We start from the raw sequence: 17,721 nt of genomic DNA, 5'->3' as shown, positions 1-17,721 counted from the left end.
CTGGCTGGTAGAAAAATAGATTTAAAAAAATTAAACAGGATCCTTTTTTTTTTTTTTTTTAAGATTTTATTTATTTGACGGAGAAAGACACAGTGAGAGCAGGAACACAAGCATGGGGACTGGCGGAGGGAGAAGCAGGCTTCCCGGGGGAGGGAGAAGCAGGCTTCCCGCCGAGCAGGGGGCCCAATGTGGGGCTCAATCCCAAGATCCTGGGATCATGACCTGAGCCGAAGGCAGACGCTTAACAACTGAGCCACCCAGGCGCCCTAAACAGGATCCTTTAAGAAGCTAATTACAATGCACATTGCCAAACTCCAAGGATTCTGATATAGCAATTGTCAGGATCTACATTTTTAAGAAGCACTCCACATGATTTGGTTGTGGGTGGTCCACACTAAGAACCACTGCTCTAGATCCTGTGAGGATGCTAGGAAAGATCCAACAGCGTAAAGAATAGTTTGGTTCTTTAAGCTGCTATTTCAAGTTCATCAAGAATAGTTCATTTTCAGTGGTGAGTCTGGGACTAATTTGATATATTTAAGTATTATATACAAGTCATATAATTGCCTTGCAAGAAAGTTTCAAACTTAGAGAATGTTCATTGGTTCCCCGTTTTATGATCTCAGAATTGCAAAGAGTCTAAATAGTGGATGTCATTCAATAATATACTTATTATAACAGTAACTAGGAGAAAAATCTTAAAAGGACCAAATAGAAAGTATACATGTGATTTGCAAGCTGCAAAAGCTCCTTACATTCAAAGAGAAAGACAAAAACGACTAAAGATGTTAGGAATGGAAATATATGAAAGAAAAAACAGCTTACCTTGAGATAACTGTGTTTTCAGCGATCTTGTATCCTGTGTAAAGGCAGAACCAACTGCAGTACTTTGGGATAGGGTACCACTGTTTGATGTTTCTGTTCCAAAGGATGTCAAAGAACTTCCAGCTTTAAGAGATTTTTTTTTAAATGACAAAAATATATATTTTTAAATTTAAACCTTTCAATTATATAAAGTAATATACCATTTTAACGATGATAATAACTTGCCACCCCTCCCCCCTGCAACATGTGTGCAAATTAATAATCCTGGAAATTAACCAAAGTGCATCAAAAATAGTTTGAGAAATCTTTTACACTGTATGGAAAAAACAAACCAATATATACTCCAGCATCCTGGGATGCAAACAATTCTTTAACAGCAATACTGTCCTAGGCAGTTACATAGATAGGACAGCAAAGACTGATGTCAGATAGAGAAGTAGCAGAAACGGTACATTCTATACCAGTATTAAGGTGTAATTATTTTAATACCGAGTATCTGCACAAACAGCCAAATTAGCAGACAAGTCTATGAAGAGCTTGTCCAGCATTTCCAAGGAGCCAATGGACTACAGTTCATTTTAATGCTTCCCTCCAGGATGGTACCATGGGGCTGCATTTTGCCTAAAGCAACCACAAAAAGTCTGGTAACATGAATAACAAATCCCTAGAAAGGGCCCAAATTCTTTGCTATATGAGCTTATGTCAATCTCCTCTAAATTTCTATAGTCCTTACAGATCATTTACTTTTCTTATGCTGTGTTCCCTTCCGACTTAATATTTAATTTATGTAGGTTTTCTCCAGCAGGAACTATTTCAGTAGCCCTTCCTCCCCCACCTCTAAATCCAATCTGAAGATGGCAGTCAGAACGATCTCTTGTGAAATACAGATATAACCACATTACCACAGCACTTAGGACCCTGTGATGGCTTTCCACTGCCCTTAAGATAAAAAGTTCAGATTACTTACCTCAGTTTATCAGGCCCTCCCCTTATCTGTCTACTTCTTTTCTCACCACTTTCCCTCTTTTCACCAGTCTGCTCTTAAATATTTGAACATCATGATCACGCTTCTAGGAATCTTCTGATTTCCCAGCTAAGCAACCCCAGTTCCTTCAACCACTACTTACCTTCCCACTTCCCAGTCTTTAATACTCCCCTCCAATTTAATAAATCCTAGTTATTCATATCCCTTTTAAAACAGGGCATCAGAACCTAGTACAGAATCTCATAATTAGATTCATGGGACTCCCCTGAAGGTGTGGAATCCAGTCAGGCTACAGTCCTGGCCAGTTCAGGAGAGGCCTAACATAACTTTCTACATCTCCAGAAATGTGGGGACTAATGCTCTCAATGATTGTGGGAAGTTAAATTCATCCCATTATCCCTAGTTATTTCTGGGCAATGACCAAGACATAAGCCCCAACACAGGGGTTGAACTCACGGCCCTGAGATTAAGACCTGAGCTGAGATCAAGAATCGGACGCTTAACTCTCTGAGCCACCCAGATGCCCCCTTTCTTCAAGACTATTTTGGCTATTCTAGGTTTTGTATTTCCACCAAATATTAGAATCAGCATGTCAATTTCTCTCTCTCTCTCTTTCTTTCTGAGAGAGAGCAGGAGTGGGGATGGGGGGCAGAGGGAGAGAGAATCCCAAGCATGCTCTGTGTCCAGCGCAGAGCCCAACATGGGGCTCGATCTCACGGCCCTGAGATCATGACCTGAGCCAAAATCAAGAGTCAGATGCCCAACCGACTGAGCCACCCAGGCGCCCCCTGTCAATTTCTATTTTAAAATGTCTACTGGGATTCTGTTTACTCTGTTAATCAATTTTGGGAAAAATATCACCTTAAAAATAATACTGAATTTTCCAACCCACGAGCCTGGATCAACTCTCCATTTATTTAGAACTTTAATTTCTCTCAGCAATATTTTGTGGTTTTCATTACAGAGCAGTTTTCTCAGCTTCAGCACTACTGACATTTTGTGAGGAGTTGTCCTATGCACTGTAGGATGTTAGGTAGCATCCTTGGCCTCTACCTTCTACATACTAGTATCCCCCAGTTGTGAGAATCAAAAAGGTCTCCATACGTTACCAAATGTCCCCTGCAGGAGGGAGATAAAATTAACCCTCCTCCACTGAGAACCACTGTTGTAGATGTTTTCAAATATCTTCTGTTATATTATTTCCTGGGTATCTGATGCTACTGGTGCTAACTGCAAGCTGTGGTGCACTTTACATTTCACTTCTCAACAATCTGTTCTAGATCACATGTCAATAAACTTCAACTACAAGTGACCAGATATAAATATTTAGGCTTTTCAGGCCATATGGTCTCCATTATAACTACTTAACTCTGCCTATGTAGTGTAAAAGCACCCATAAACAACATATAATAAATGGGTGTGCCTGTATTCCAATAAAACTTTATCAAAACAGGAGGCTGGTTGGATTCAGTCCACAGATCACAGTTTGCCAACCCCTCTGTTCTAGAATAAAAAATATAGTTCATTTTGTATATTTACCATGTATTCCCTTACCATGCTAAATTCACTTATTCATTCTAATGGTCTGAATATTCTTTTGCATTTTCTACGTACACAATCATACCACCTTCAAATAGAGACATTTTTAGTTCTTCCTTTTCAATCTTTGTATCTTTCTTTCTTGCCTTTATGTATGTAAACTTTTCATTTCACTGATTAAATTTAGGAAATTCCCTCCCATTCCTCAGTTGTTGATAAGTAGGTGCTGAATTTTATCAAATGCCTGTTCTGTATCTCTTGGGATTACAGTTTTTCTCCTTTATTCTGTTAATGTGGTAAATTACTAATAATTTTCATATGTTAAAACAACTTTGCATTTCTGAGATAACTTTACTTTGTCACTATGTACTATTCTTTTTATGAATTGCTGACTTTCACTGCTAATATTCTGTTAAGGATTTTTAAATATATGTCCACAGAGATGGTGGGCCGTAATTTTCTTTTCTTGTAATGACCTCATTAGATTTTGGTATCTTAGTTAGCCAGGATATCATGTTTTTATCACCTCCTGTTTGGGTTTAGGAAAGTTGTATTTTTCAAGGAATCTATTTTACCTAAGATGTCAAATTTGTTGACATAAACTCGTCCATAAGATCTGTTCTTTAAGGATCTATAATGATATCTACTCTTTCATTCCTCATATTGGTAATTTGGGTCTTCTTTTTTTCCTTGATCAGGCTTTGCTGATGTTATGTATATTTTGGCTTTTTTTTTTTATTTGTTTATTTAAAATTCTTTATTTAAATTCAGTTTAGTTAACATACGCTATATTACTAGTTACTGGGGTAGAATTCAGTGATTCATCAGTTGCATATAACACCCAGTGCTCATTACATCAAGTTATTTTGGCTTGTTTCTTTTCATTGATTTATGCTTTTAATTTTTTCTCCTTCTACTACATTTGGGCTAATTTTCTTTCCTTTTTTCTTAGCTTCTTAAGCTGGCAGTCTAGAGCACTAATTCTAAAACATTCTTATTTTCTAATACATGCATTTGAAAGTATAAAATTTTTTAAAGGTGTAAAATTTCCTCTAAGCTCCACTCACAAATTTTGATATGCTGCATTTTATGATCACTAAAAAGTCCTTTCTAATTTCTCTTATGCTTTCTTCTTTGATTCATTAGTGATTTATAAGTTTGCTCAATTTCCAGTTATTTGGAATTTTTCAAGTTATATTTATTTATTTTTTAAGATTTTATTTATTTGACAGAGAGACCGAGAGATAGCGAGAGTAGGAACACAAGCAGGGGGAGTGGGAGAGGGAGCAGCAGGCTTCCCGCGGAGCAGGGAGCCCAATGCGGGGCTCGATCCCAGGACCCCGGGATCGTGACCTGAGCCGAAGGCAGACGCTTAACGACTGAGCCACTCAGGCGCCCCTCAAGTTATATTTATTTAACTTATGGTTATGAGAACATACCATGTATGATTTCAGTCCTAAATTTATTTTTTATTTTATTTTTTAATAGAATTTTATTTATTTATTTTTAAGATTTTTATTTATTTGTCAGAGAGAGAGAGAGGGAGAGAGCACAAGCGGGGGAGCAGCAGAGGGAGAGGGAGAAGCAGGCTCCTCACTGAGCAAGGAGCCTGATGTGGGATTTGATCCCAGGACTCTGGGATCATGACCTGAGCCGAAGGCAGACGCTTAACGACTGAGCCACCCAGGCATCCCTTCAGTCCTAAATTTAATGTAACTTGTTTTATGGCTCAGGATTTGATCCCATTAAGTGGTCCATATTTACATGGAAAGAATCTATATTCTACAATTTTGGGGTGCACTATTTTATAAAAGTTACATCGAGGATTATTAAAGCTTCCTGATGAACTGTCCTCTGTACCATTAGGAAGAATCCTTCTTATCTCTGGTAGTACCCCTAATCTTTCAAGTTTGTCTGCTGTTAATTTGTCTAACATAGTTTTGTTATTAGTATTTGTATGATATGCCATGCTGTTTTTTGTTTTCTCCTCTTTCAGTGTATTTCTTATAAACATTACATAGTTAGGTCTTGTTATTTTTCTGAGTTCAGTTTGATGATCTCTGCCTTTTAACTGGAATGTTTAATTCCCTTACACTTTATCAAAGTGGATCTTGAACAATCCTTAGTCTGTCAGCCCCAATGTATGAAATACTCAACTGGCTCTATGCTAACTATAAAGTTCATAAGCCTGCCTTCTAAATGTTCATCAAAATGATCTAAATTTTCATTAAAAATTAATCTGTATGAAATACTGGAGACCTAAGAGAATCATTGTCTAATTTGGCTTGACTATGTTTAACCAGCTAAAATGTACCCATTTGTCTGTCTATTCAGCCAACAGCTCTCAGTCTTGTCCACAGGGTATTATGAGACTTAGCATGCCATGGCAGTTTTGCTGTTTCCTTTATTGTGGGGTCATTAATTTTTCCTAAGGATCCATAAATTAAAGTCAATAAAGACCTAATCTTTGCATTTAAGAATTATTTTAGCATCAGCTTTAAAAAAATAATGTTTTAATTCTGTCTGGTGTATCATTCTTTTCAATGTATGAGAGTATCTGTTTCCTCACTATCTTGCAAAAATACCATATATACACACTCAAACTTTTGGGCTTTTGCCAAATTGATAGTGAGAAATGGTGCCTCAGTACAGATTTAATTTGTGTATCTCTTATCATAAGCAAAACTTAAGCATTTTTCCACATTTGAAGGACATTTGTATTACTTTCTTTCTGAAAAAGGCAAAGTTAGTTCCTAACACCTGCCTCTTTTTCTGTTGGGTTGTAGGTCTTTAGTTTTGGAAGCCCTATAGATGTTACAGATATTAATCTTCATGATATAAACTGCAAAAAAAACCTGTAAAAAGACTATAACATATAAAAATTAAAATGGAAAAAAATTTTCCCAAATAGCAAGAGTTTCCCTGATTTAAGTTTCCTTTTTAAGTCAGAACACTGTACTGTATTCTTACAATAAAGTAAGCTAAAGAAAAGGAAATGTTATTAAGGAAATCATACGGGGGCACCTGCATGGCTGAGTCATTTAAGCGTCCTACTCTTAGTTTCAGCTCAAGTGATGATCTCAGGGCCGTGAGACTGAGGCCTGTATCTGCTCAAGATTCTCCCTTCCTCTCCCTCCCCCTGCTCACACATGCTCTCTCTCTCTCAAATAAATATCTTAAAAAAAAAAAAAAAAATCACACGGTAGAAAAAAATACATTTACTAATGTATTTATTGGAAAAAACCCACGTGTAAGTGGACCTGTGCAGTTCAAATACATTTGCTCAAGGGTCAACTGCATTAGGGATCAAAAACAAGAGGCTTGGATTAAAATCTGGCTTAATTCATGCTAACACAAACCATACGTGAGTTAACTCCTTTTCTAAAAATCACCTACCACCTTAATCAGTGCAGTAATTTTCCTCCTCCTCCTCATTTAACAACTTCTGAATATTATATATAGCTCTCTAGTCACTCCACAAATTATCCTACCAATATGGAAATCAACAAATGAAAAATAATCATCTACTGCAAAAATTACTCAACTGACATGGAAAATACAAATAAAACCCTCTACCTTTGTGACACCCAAAGAACAGTAAACTAGCAACTCCCAATAATATCAAAATTAGATAAAAGCATTTGTAAGAAATAGATACTCTGATTAGAAAAGCAGGCTCTGAAGAATGGTAGAAGCAGTATTTACTATGTAACACTATATGCTAGACCCTATTCAAATGCTTTACACATATTAAGTCATACAAACTTCACGGTAATGTACGAGGTAAGTGCAGTAATAATCTCAATGTTAGCCAACTACTCAATTTAGTGAAAGGAGTCTCAAAAGGATAATTTGCAACTGCCCCTTATTTAAGTCCTCAGAATAGGATTCTAACAGTTATAGCTAACAGGGTAAATCGGGATTTACCAACTTCCTACATCATCACATTAGGAGACATTTAATTAGTTAACTATGGCAATGCCAAACTTTAAGACTTGATTAAAATGGTGACTATGAGAGGTCTCCATTATAAAGGCACAATGTCGTCCCCTCTGTAATTAATTAACTGTGGGATGATATTTTAAGGCCATTTTAATACTCTGTCCAACACTGTTCACCCAATGATTTTAGCATCCACTGATAATCCTTGCTAATTAATACACTGGATATTACAAAAATGATGATTTTTTGTATCTACCATTCCTTCTATTTATTAGCTGGGACTTTTCTGTTAAAAAAGAGCATTGTTGGGGCACCTGGCTGGCTCGGTCGGAAGAACATGTGACCCTTGATCTTGAGCCTCATGTTGGGTGTAGAGATTACTTAAATAAATAAACTTAAAAAAAAAAAACCAGCAGTGTTTTCCCTTCTTTTCTCAAGGGGCCCATGTTCCTTCTAGTGGGGAATGGTATTTAGAAACCAAGAACTGGGTCTACACATATTCTTTGCTACAGGGTATCATTGCTTCTAAGTCTTTTCTATGAACAGAGTTAGGAAATAACCAGTTTTTAAAAAGTTCACATTCATGCTTCCAATTCACATTCAACACCACAGGGTTCTTCCTTACTCCTATGTTTCTTTCTCCCTTCTCCAAGGTAAGAACAGCATTTCCCAACAACATCACTATATTAGTCATTTGCCCTATCCTATAATACATACAAAACAGTTTCAAAATTAACACCAATACCACTACCAATTACAAACCCTAAGTCAAGGGATTTTTACAGTTTCATTTGTTCTTACAATATACCTCTACTAAGAGTGTAAAAGTTACTTAAATTCTTTTTTTCTGTGTGGTTATACTATCAATTTGATATAAACTTAGCACCAGTTATTTCTGTTTATATCCATTCAATTTTAGGATTTATTTTTTCCCATCCTTTTTGATTTTGTGAATAAGCAAAACATTTACATACTTGAAAAGTCACAACTACATAAAAAAAGTATATTTATAAAAAGGAATTAATTTTAACAAAACTTGTTAACATGCTGATGGGTTTCAAGATACACCTGAAACTGGATTTGTGATGCAGAGAAACAAGGTAAACTGATAAATGGTTATTTCAATTGAATTAAAAAAGATTAAGGGCTAGAATTTGAGATTTAAAAAGTTATTCTTGGGGCGCCTGGGTGGCTCAGTCGTTAAGCGTCTGCCTTCGGCTCAGGTCATGGTCCCAGGGTCCTGGGATCGAGCCCTGCATCGGGCTCCCGGCTCCATAGGAAGCCTGCTTCTCCCTCTCCCATTCCCCCTGCTTGTGTTCCCTCTCTCACTGTCTCTCTCTCTGTCAAAATAAATAAATAAAATCTTTAAAAAATAAAATAAAATAAAGTTATTCTTTACTATGAAAATTTCTACTAAAGAGCTAAAATGCATAGCTATAAAAACAAAAAAACCAGAGCTGATCTGATTATATCTAGCTTTCTCTTTACACTGTTAATGTTTCTAAAACATTGTTACAATAAACAATGCATCATGCCCTCAAACATGCTATGTGTGATTATCTTTTCACATTCTACCTAATATAAATACTCCTTAATGGCATTATTATTCCCTAATAATAGCATTATCTCCAACCCCCTTTTTGAAAACCCTCCTGTTGGAAAAAAATGCTTATTTTATGATTTTTTTAGATTATTTTTCTAGTAATGTCTACACCCAATGTGGGGCTCGAACTCATGACCCCGAGATTAAGAGTTACATGCTCTTCCAACTGAGCCAGCCAGGTACTCCGGAAAAAAATGCTTATTTTAAATGGAGATATCTTACGTAAATTTAAAATAACATTCAATGATATTTGGCAATTGAATAGATCTAGATTTAAAAAAAAGTGACTATTCTGACAGATGACCTTTATAGAACCACTAGTTATTAAGGACGTTAAATAAAACCTTTAAATTAATAGGTTACAAAGGAACACCAAACAACATGTCTGTAAATTTATGGTAAAGACAGGTAAATTTAAGAAAAAAAAAAAAAAAAAGAAAAAAGCACAACATACCAACACCGACAGCACCAAACTGCTGCCCGACTAATGAACTTGGACTGAACTGACTGTATGTCGACATCCTGCCAAAAGGTCCATAGGAACCCACTGACTGGAATGAAGAAGTAGATGAGCCTAGTGAAGACTGAAGAAAGATCATGGGTTATTTTTCCAGGCTCTATACAACATGTATATAACGAAAAAAATTCGAATATTTACATTTTTAAAGAAGGTTTTAAATTATAACTATTAGATACAAAAGCAATTATAATAACTCACAACATGCACTTAATATCAAAACAGTTTAACAACCTCCTGATTTCAGTATTTGTATATGTGCCAATTATACTTGATGTGACTTATAAATATATTTTTCTACAGTTAAGTAGAGTTAAGAGTTTTATAGCAAGTTTAGGAAAGAATGAAAGAAAAGTTACTTGAATAAGTAAAGTAACTTTGTTTTAAGAAAGAATATGGGAAAAATTACATTTGGTTATACTGAGTTTTAGTCTGGTGCTGACAAAAATAAGGTATCTCACTTGTGATTCTGCTCATATTTCAATCATTTGAAGTACACTATTAAATTTACAGGAAAGAGATGCAGAAACAAACTATCCCACACAAGACCATTTACATTTTTATTTTTTATTTATCTTTTAAAGTAGGCTCCATGTCCAGCATGGAATCCAATGTGAGGCTCGAACTCACAACTCTGAGATCAAGACCTGAGCTGAGATCGAGTCAGATGCTTAACCACCTGAGCCACCCAGGTGCCCCATGACCATTTACATTTTTAAAATATATTTTTCATTGAGTTAAAGAACATTTTACAAAAATTTCAACTTACTAAACCTAAAATATATTATAGAACGTATATATGCATATTATATATTCATTTATCTTCATATAAAATATCTCATAATACAAATATGAAGTGTGCTAATTACCAAAAGGATATAAGCTCATTGATGGTAGGACCTTGTCTGTGTGTTCACTGCTAGTATCAGGCACATGGCAGGTGTTCAATAAATACTTTTGGATGTATGAATCAAAAGGTCAAAAGTCAAAATTTATGGTGACTGGAAGAAGTTATTCAACACCAGTTTGACTTCTGTTTTCTTGGTTCTTCGGACTCCATAAAGCTGATAACTTAAATAACTATTTCCCTGGAGAATTATCAGAAAATCTATACGAGAGAGTCAGATAATACCACTCTTTGGTGTAGGCCATCTCTATTAAAATGTGTCTCTTCTCCCTCCATTTAAGAAAATTCACATTTTCTCAGGATTCCTTCAGACGTATTTCCTTAAAAGTTAGACTTAACAAGGGCGGGGGGGAGAAGAGGAGAGAATTTCTCCAATTTATAAGAATAAGTTTAATTATTTATTAAAAAACATATTCAGGAAAGATAAATATATTAAATAAATATTAAAAGGTACTTTCTCTTTTTTTTCCATTTTTTACAAGATTTTATTTTTAGGGCGCCTAGGTGGCTCAGTCAGTTAAGTGTCGGTCTTCGGTTCAGGTCATGATCCCAGGATCCTGGGAATGAGTTCCGACATCAGGCTCCTTACTCAGCAGGGAGTCTGCTTCTTCCTCTCCCTCTGCCCCTCCTCCCCACCTGTGCTCGTGCTTTCTTAAATAAATAAAATCTTGAGGGGAAAAAAAAAAAAAGATTTTATTTTTAAGTAATTTCTATGCCCAACATGGGGCTCAAACCCATAACCCTGAGATCAAGAGTCACACACCCCACCAAATGAACCAGCCAGGCACCCCTCTTTTTTTTTCTATTTAAAAAAGATTTAAAAAAATGTTTAATATAATTTTATATACCACTTATTATTTTCTTTAGAAGAGTTCATTAGGTATTTTAATATTGGAAGTAAGACAAATCTTATGCAAGATAATATGTATTCTAAGAATCAGTTTTGTGGAAAACTAAGATTTCATCACAGCATAAAACAAAGTTAATTTAAAAAAATCTAAAAGTATTACAGTACTTTAAAAAAAAAAAATCAACAAGCATATTTTAGTACAAATGACCAAAGACTGACAAGAAAAAGGGTTGAGAAGAAAATGGATCCAAGAGGAAAATCATGGGGGCCATAAGCTTTTAATCAGCTATGCCCTAAAATGAAAACACTCCTACATCAATCTGCTTCCTCTCCTGTTATAACTAAAATTCAGGCAGTTTCTATATACTTCCAATTATCATGTAAACAAGCACTGTAATAAATATCCTCCTTAATTCATAACATAATCTTTTAGAAATCATGTACTTCTGTTTTTAATAAAATATAAATTTTTTATTTCTTTTACTGAGAATACTTAGGGTCTTCTTTTTTCATACCTTATTTTATTTCTTTATTTTAAGATTTTATTTATCTGTCAGAGAGAGAGCACAAGCAGGGGGAGCGGCAGGCAGAGCAGGCAGAGAGAAGTAGGCTCCCCGCTGAGCAGGGAGCCTGATGTGGGATTAGATCCCAGGACCCTGGGATCATGACCTGAGCCGAAGGCAGATGCTGAACAGGCTGAGCCACCCAGCCATCACGTTTTATACCTTATTTAGAGAATCGAGTAATATACCTATGTGTGTTAAAATCCCTTTATGTTTGTGCTGTATTATACAATACTGCATGTGTATTATGTTATATATATGTATGATACCAATATGATTTATTACTTTTTTTCATTGAACCTAATAATCTCACCTAAGAGTAGCCATTACCACCCTGGTTTGTAATATGAACCAAATGTGAATAACATAGTAAGTGACATGGATCCTGGATTCCAGAACCAGACTATCTGGTTCTGTCCAAATTGTGGCTCTATCTTAATTTACTCACTTGTAAAAAAGGGAGAATTATATAGTTATACTATAATTATAGTACCAAGTTCAGAGAGTATTGTGAGGATTGACTTACTATATGTGCAGTAGTTTGAATAGTGCTTCTCATACAGTTAGACCTCAATAAATGTAAGCTATTTTAACTTGCTAAAATTAGAAAATATTTTATGATAAAAATAAATCCCTCTGCTATTTCTTACTTTATTTTTAAAATTATTTTGTTTATTTATATGACACACAGAGAGAGAGAAAGAGCGAGAGCAGGAACACTAGCAGGGGGAGTGGGAGAGGGAGAAGCAGACTCCCCGCTGAGCAGGGAGCCTGATGCAGGGCTCCATCTCAGGACCCTGGGATCATGACCTGAGCCGAAGGCAGATGCTTAACGACTGAGCCACCCAGGCACCCCATATTTCTTACTTTATTTAGTCCCAACTTATGATCTAAAGAAAAAAAGCCTAGATGAAAACATTATCCAGGTATTTTAGGTCTAGGTAACTAGGAAATGATAAGCACACGAACATTCAATTGAGGAAAAACAAACAAAAACACCCCAAAACCAAAATAGAAGAGAGGTAAAAGCCAAGACTAGCCATGTACTTGAAGTTTTCTTGCACTCCAAGACAAATTTACTATCAGATACCTGAACGATAGCTGGGTCCTGAGGCAAAGAACATTGTGGTTTTGGTGGCTCACAAACAGTGAGGTCTTTAATATCACTCCCACGGAATATGATGTATTCAAAGACTTCATCTCGAGGTGGTATTGGACGATCTGTTGGTCTGTCTTCTGTACCAAAGGACCGAACTGGTGAGAAAACAGAGGATTTGAGAGATATGTCTACTCATCATATTCACGTAGTGCCTCTTAGAAATGCACTCTTCCAAATACCAATAAACAGCAGTTCTTAAATGTCATCTGTGAGAAAATATTCATTAATCTGTAGCTCAAGAAATTTTGTTTAAAAAAAGAGGAAAATAGAGTGGGTTCTGCCTAGAGCTAAAAGAGCTAAATGTACTCAATTTAAAAGACAATCTGTATTATGAGGTCATGTTCTTCCTACGTTTTTATTTATTTATATCTTTGGTGGTTGTGGTGAGAGGAGGTGTTAAAAATGTACTCTTTCATTGTTGATTTATTTTTAATATCATTCAGCAAAATAAAAAACTGGCAAACCTATGTGAGATTTCTTGTTGGGGGGTGGAATGGCAAGTGAAGATTTCCCCGTCCACAAAATCCCAAAGTTTGGGAAATTAAGCTTTTGGATTAAGAGAAGACAATGAAGGGAACATCTATCTCAGTGAGTGGTAGGTCCTCTAGAAGCCAAGCTAAGAAGCTGTCAGGTATTCAGCCCCAGGGGACAGCCTGAAACGCCCTAGTTACCTAAAATACCTATCTCATAATTAAATCGGATTATTTCAACACTTAAGATAGCATTACTCAAAGTTAAACTGTGGACCACCTACACCAGGGTAAGCTGGCTAAAAAAGATTTTTTTTTTTAAAGGTTTTATTTATTTATTCAACAGAGAGAGAGATAGCGAGAGAGGGAACACAAGCAGGGGGAGTGGGAGAGGGAGAAGCAGGCTTCCCACTGAGCAGGGAGCCTGATGCGAGGCTCGATCCCAGGACCCTGGGATCATGACCTGAGCCGAAGGCAGACGCTTAACCGACTGAGCCACTCAGGCGCCCCTGGCTAAAAAGATTTCTGGGATCCTATTCAAATACACTGAATCAAGACGTTCTGAGGAATGGGTCTGTAAATCTGCATTTTAAACCAATTCCTTGAGTTTCTTATGAATACTAAAGTTTCAGGTTCACTATCTTAGACTTGTGAAAATGTCTGCATCCATACAGAAGTTTCAAATAAGAAAGTTTGCAAGATCATGTATTATCTATTTAAGAATGTCCTAGAGGGAGTAAACCCCTTAAGACTGTGCAACGTTTTGAATGTATGCATTTTTCTGTAGAACTGATCCAGGGTTAAATTAAATATGAATATCATTTCATTTTAAATAATGCCTCCCTCCTAAAAAGTCTTTCTATTACTTATGATACTTCCAGGAAAGATGGTGGCATAGATGTAGGCTTGCAGGAGGATATCCTTCCCTAAAACTAAATAGCCAAAAAGAGTTAAAATATCCCTAAACTAGGAGATCTCACATTTATAGCATGAAATTTTATTAAAAAGTATCACTCCAATACTGAATGAGTTAGTCCAAACTGGAAGACCAATCCGAGAATCCATATGCAGCATGACCTGAGAAATGCTCATTGGTACCTCCACATTAGTAGATGGGGACAGGAGCATGGATGTGGTAAGGGAAAAGATGTGGAATACCCTAGTTGAAGTTCCTCTTCCCCTAGTGGCCAAAGAGTACTTTATAACAGCAGGAGTAAGTGACAAGGTTCTATATTTTGTCCTTTATCTTAAAGGAAGAATAAAGAGCTAGAAAAATCAGGATTAAGAAAATTACATACAAATCAGCATCAGCCCTAACCTCAGCAGCGGCAGCAGCATCACCAGAACACCATATACAGTCTCAGGCCTCATTAGTAATACACTAGTTCATCTTGAAGCAGAGGGAGGAAAAGTCAAAGTCCTCCTTTTTTTTCCTTAAAAGATTATTTATTTATTTGAGAGAGAACAGAGCGCACGAGAGAGCATAAGTGGGAGGGGGGAGGGGCAGAGGGAGAGGGCGAAGCAGGCTCCCCACTGAGCAGGGAGCCCGATGCAGGGCTCGATCCCAGGACCCTGGGATCATGACCTGAACCGAAGGCAGACGCTTAACTGACTGAGCCACCCAGGCGCCCTCTCAAAGTCCTCCTTGTACAAAAACCACCGACAAGCTCCATTAGGTTTTCCAAGGCCTAACGAAACCATTCAAAGTATACCCATGTGTTCACTAGACAGATGAAAAATCCATTCAGGATTAATATTTGTCACAGGAAATAGAAGAAAATTTCAAAAAGAATTGCTTTACCTTCTTGAGAAAAATAAAATTCTTATGATCAAAATGACACTGAAAAGAAAAGGTAGCATACAGAGTTAAGGAAAGAGAACAGACAAGACAAATGTAACAGCAGAATAACTATATCAACAACACAACAGTCAAAGCAGTAAAACCAAGTCATTAATAGAGAACAATTCTGAGAAAAAGGAAGTAAGATGTAAAGAAAAAGTACAGAAATAAAATGGTTGAAGATGATTGTTATGCAGATCCAGACAAGAGAGTAAGAGAAAATATAAAGATGTAACAGAAATTTCCTGACATGAAGACCTAAATTTGATCAAAAGGTTTTGCTGTATTTCCAGAAAAAGATCTAGTGCACTATAAGCTATAGAGAATTATCCTTTGCTATATCAAATTAAAGAACTCATAGAAACAGTGGTATCAAACAAAATTTAAAAGATGATGAATACATTTGCAACAATGTGGATGAGTTCGAACTAGAGGATATTATGCTAAGTGAAATAGGTCAGAGAAAGACAATTATATGATTTCACTCATATGTGGAATTTAATAAACAGAACAGGATCACAGGGAAAGGGAGGAAAAAATAAAATAAGATGACATCAGAGAGCGAGACAAACCATAAGAGACTCTTAATTCTACAGAACAAACAGGGTTGCTGGGGGGGGAGATGGGTGGAGGGATGGTGTAACTGGGTGATGAGCATTAAGGAGGGCACTTGATGTAATGAGCACTGGGTGTTATATGCAACTGATGAATCACTAAACTCTATCTCTGAAACTAATAATAAACTATATGTTAATTAATTGAATTTAAATAAGAGATGAAGAATAAATTCATTTTTTTTTTTAAAGATTTTATTTATTTATTTGAGACAGAGAGAATGAGAGAGAGAGAGAGCACATGAGAGGGGGGAGGGTCAGGGAGCCTGATGCGGGACTCGATCCAGGGACTCCAGGATCATGACCTGAGCTGAAGGCAGTCGCTCAACCAACTGAGCCACCCAGGCGCCCGAAGAATAAATTCATTTAAGCACACAAATGTGTATGACAACTTACTATGGTCTTAGAACAGAATGTAAGTTTAATAGTTCCGAAAAAAGCTACTAACTTACATACTGACAAAAGTCAGGATGGTTTATCACATAGTAGTCTAACAAATATTGGAAGACAAAGATGAGTGGAAATAGAGGAAAACACAAAAGGAAATACATAAATTGATACTCTCATCTGTTATAGCAGGGAGTCACTTGATAAAATTTTTTGGGAAGTTGATAAATTAATATATGTAGGCTTAACATTTGGTTATTTGAGGGGTGCCTGGGTGGCTCAGTCAGTTAAGCGTCTGCCTTTGGCTCAGGTCATGATCCCAGGGTCCCGGGATCGAGTCCCACACAGGGAGCCTGTTTCTCTCTCTGTCTGCCGCTCCCCCTGCTTGTGCTCTCTCTGGCTCTCTACCTCTCTCTCTCTCAAAAAAAAAAAAAAAAAAAAAAAAGGTTATTTGAGGTCCTAAAGGTAACCAACATTAAACTTTAAAACTAAGGGCATATTTTCCAAAATGTGCTGTGAAGAAAACCTGTATCATACAGCAAAAGAGGAAAATGAAAAAGTATGAAAACAGAGACCATGGAGAATGAATTACACCCACCAAGAGTATGAAAAACATGCTCTAATGATGGAGACTGGTTTGATCAGATATAATATTTCCAACAGACAATTCTTGTACCATTGTAAAGAACAAATTAACAGAGATCGGAAGGACACACATGACTGGAAGATAATACAAACAACCTGGGCATTGAGAGTGGAAAGAAAGGCATGGTGAGCACAGAAAAGGTAGAAAATCACCACTACTGTTCAGCTACAACACATTTCAACACATGAATTAGCTTATGTGCAAATTAAGTAAAGGAACTGTCAGTACAGTGAGAAATCACATTGGTTCATCCCCAATTTTTCTTGTTATTTAATTTTTGCACTTGGAGGTAACATAAGCTGAACACAGCAAACCATGGAAAACTAGTATATGATATCCACTCACCCCAAGTTTCCTCTTGGCTCAATTCGGCTACATAATTAGTCTTAAAAGTACTTATTGCACGGTTCTCCCTGATCTTGATGCACTCTTTCCCTGTCTCCAGCAACAAGCCTCAATTCTTGTATCTTCTTCCATCAGGCTTTCAATTTTTTCTTTGAAGCTGACAAACAACTTTATTAGATATAATTCACTACCAGCACTTTTGTTAATGCTATCATTTTAATTTTTAAAAAATCATGGTAAGAACACGTCTTAAAAATTTTTAAAGCAACAGAGTACAGTATTTATATAGCAAAATGTTGTAGAGATATAGAACTTTATTATCTTGTTTAATTGAAACTTTATACCCACAGAACAATGATTCTTCATTTCCACCCCCCCTAGACCCTGGCAACCACCATTCTACAGTATTTGTCCTTCTGTGATGGTGGGAAACAAAATGAAAATGGAAGAAGACCAGTTTGGAAGTTACCAGACAAGTAACAGTGAAGAGGAACTTAAAAGAAAGGCAACAGTCTTTTTTTTTTTTTTT

At 36.4% G+C, this 17,721-nt stretch overlaps 1 protein-coding gene across 5 annotated transcripts in view; it reads right to left on the bottom strand.

The window, feature by feature from the left end:
- LSM14A (LSM14A mRNA processing body assembly factor) overlaps positions 1–17,721 on the bottom strand; it is a 55,184-nt gene that overhangs the window by 14,880 nt on the left and 22,583 nt on the right. For all 5 annotated transcript variants that reach the window (XM_081806689.1, XM_081806688.1, XM_081806687.1 and 2 more), the window contains exons 2-4: positions 12,822–12,985; positions 9,349–9,478; positions 826–948 (exon numbers count right to left, since the gene is read on the bottom strand). In XM_081806689.1, coding sequence (XP_081662815.1) covers positions 826–948; positions 9,349–9,478; positions 12,822–12,985 — 417 coding nt within the window. The remainder of the gene's footprint in view (positions 1–825; positions 949–9,348; positions 9,479–12,821; positions 12,986–17,721) is intronic.

Source organism: Leptonychotes weddellii, chromosome 16 (assembly GCF_054177405.1).
Source record: "Leptonychotes weddellii isolate Sample4059 chromosome 16, ASM5417740v2, whole genome shotgun sequence".
Taxonomy (NCBI): Eukaryota; Metazoa; Chordata; class Mammalia; order Carnivora; family Phocidae; genus Leptonychotes; species Leptonychotes weddellii.
Note: the sequence above shows the minus strand (reverse complement) of the source record. Positions and strands in the feature narration are given on the sequence as shown.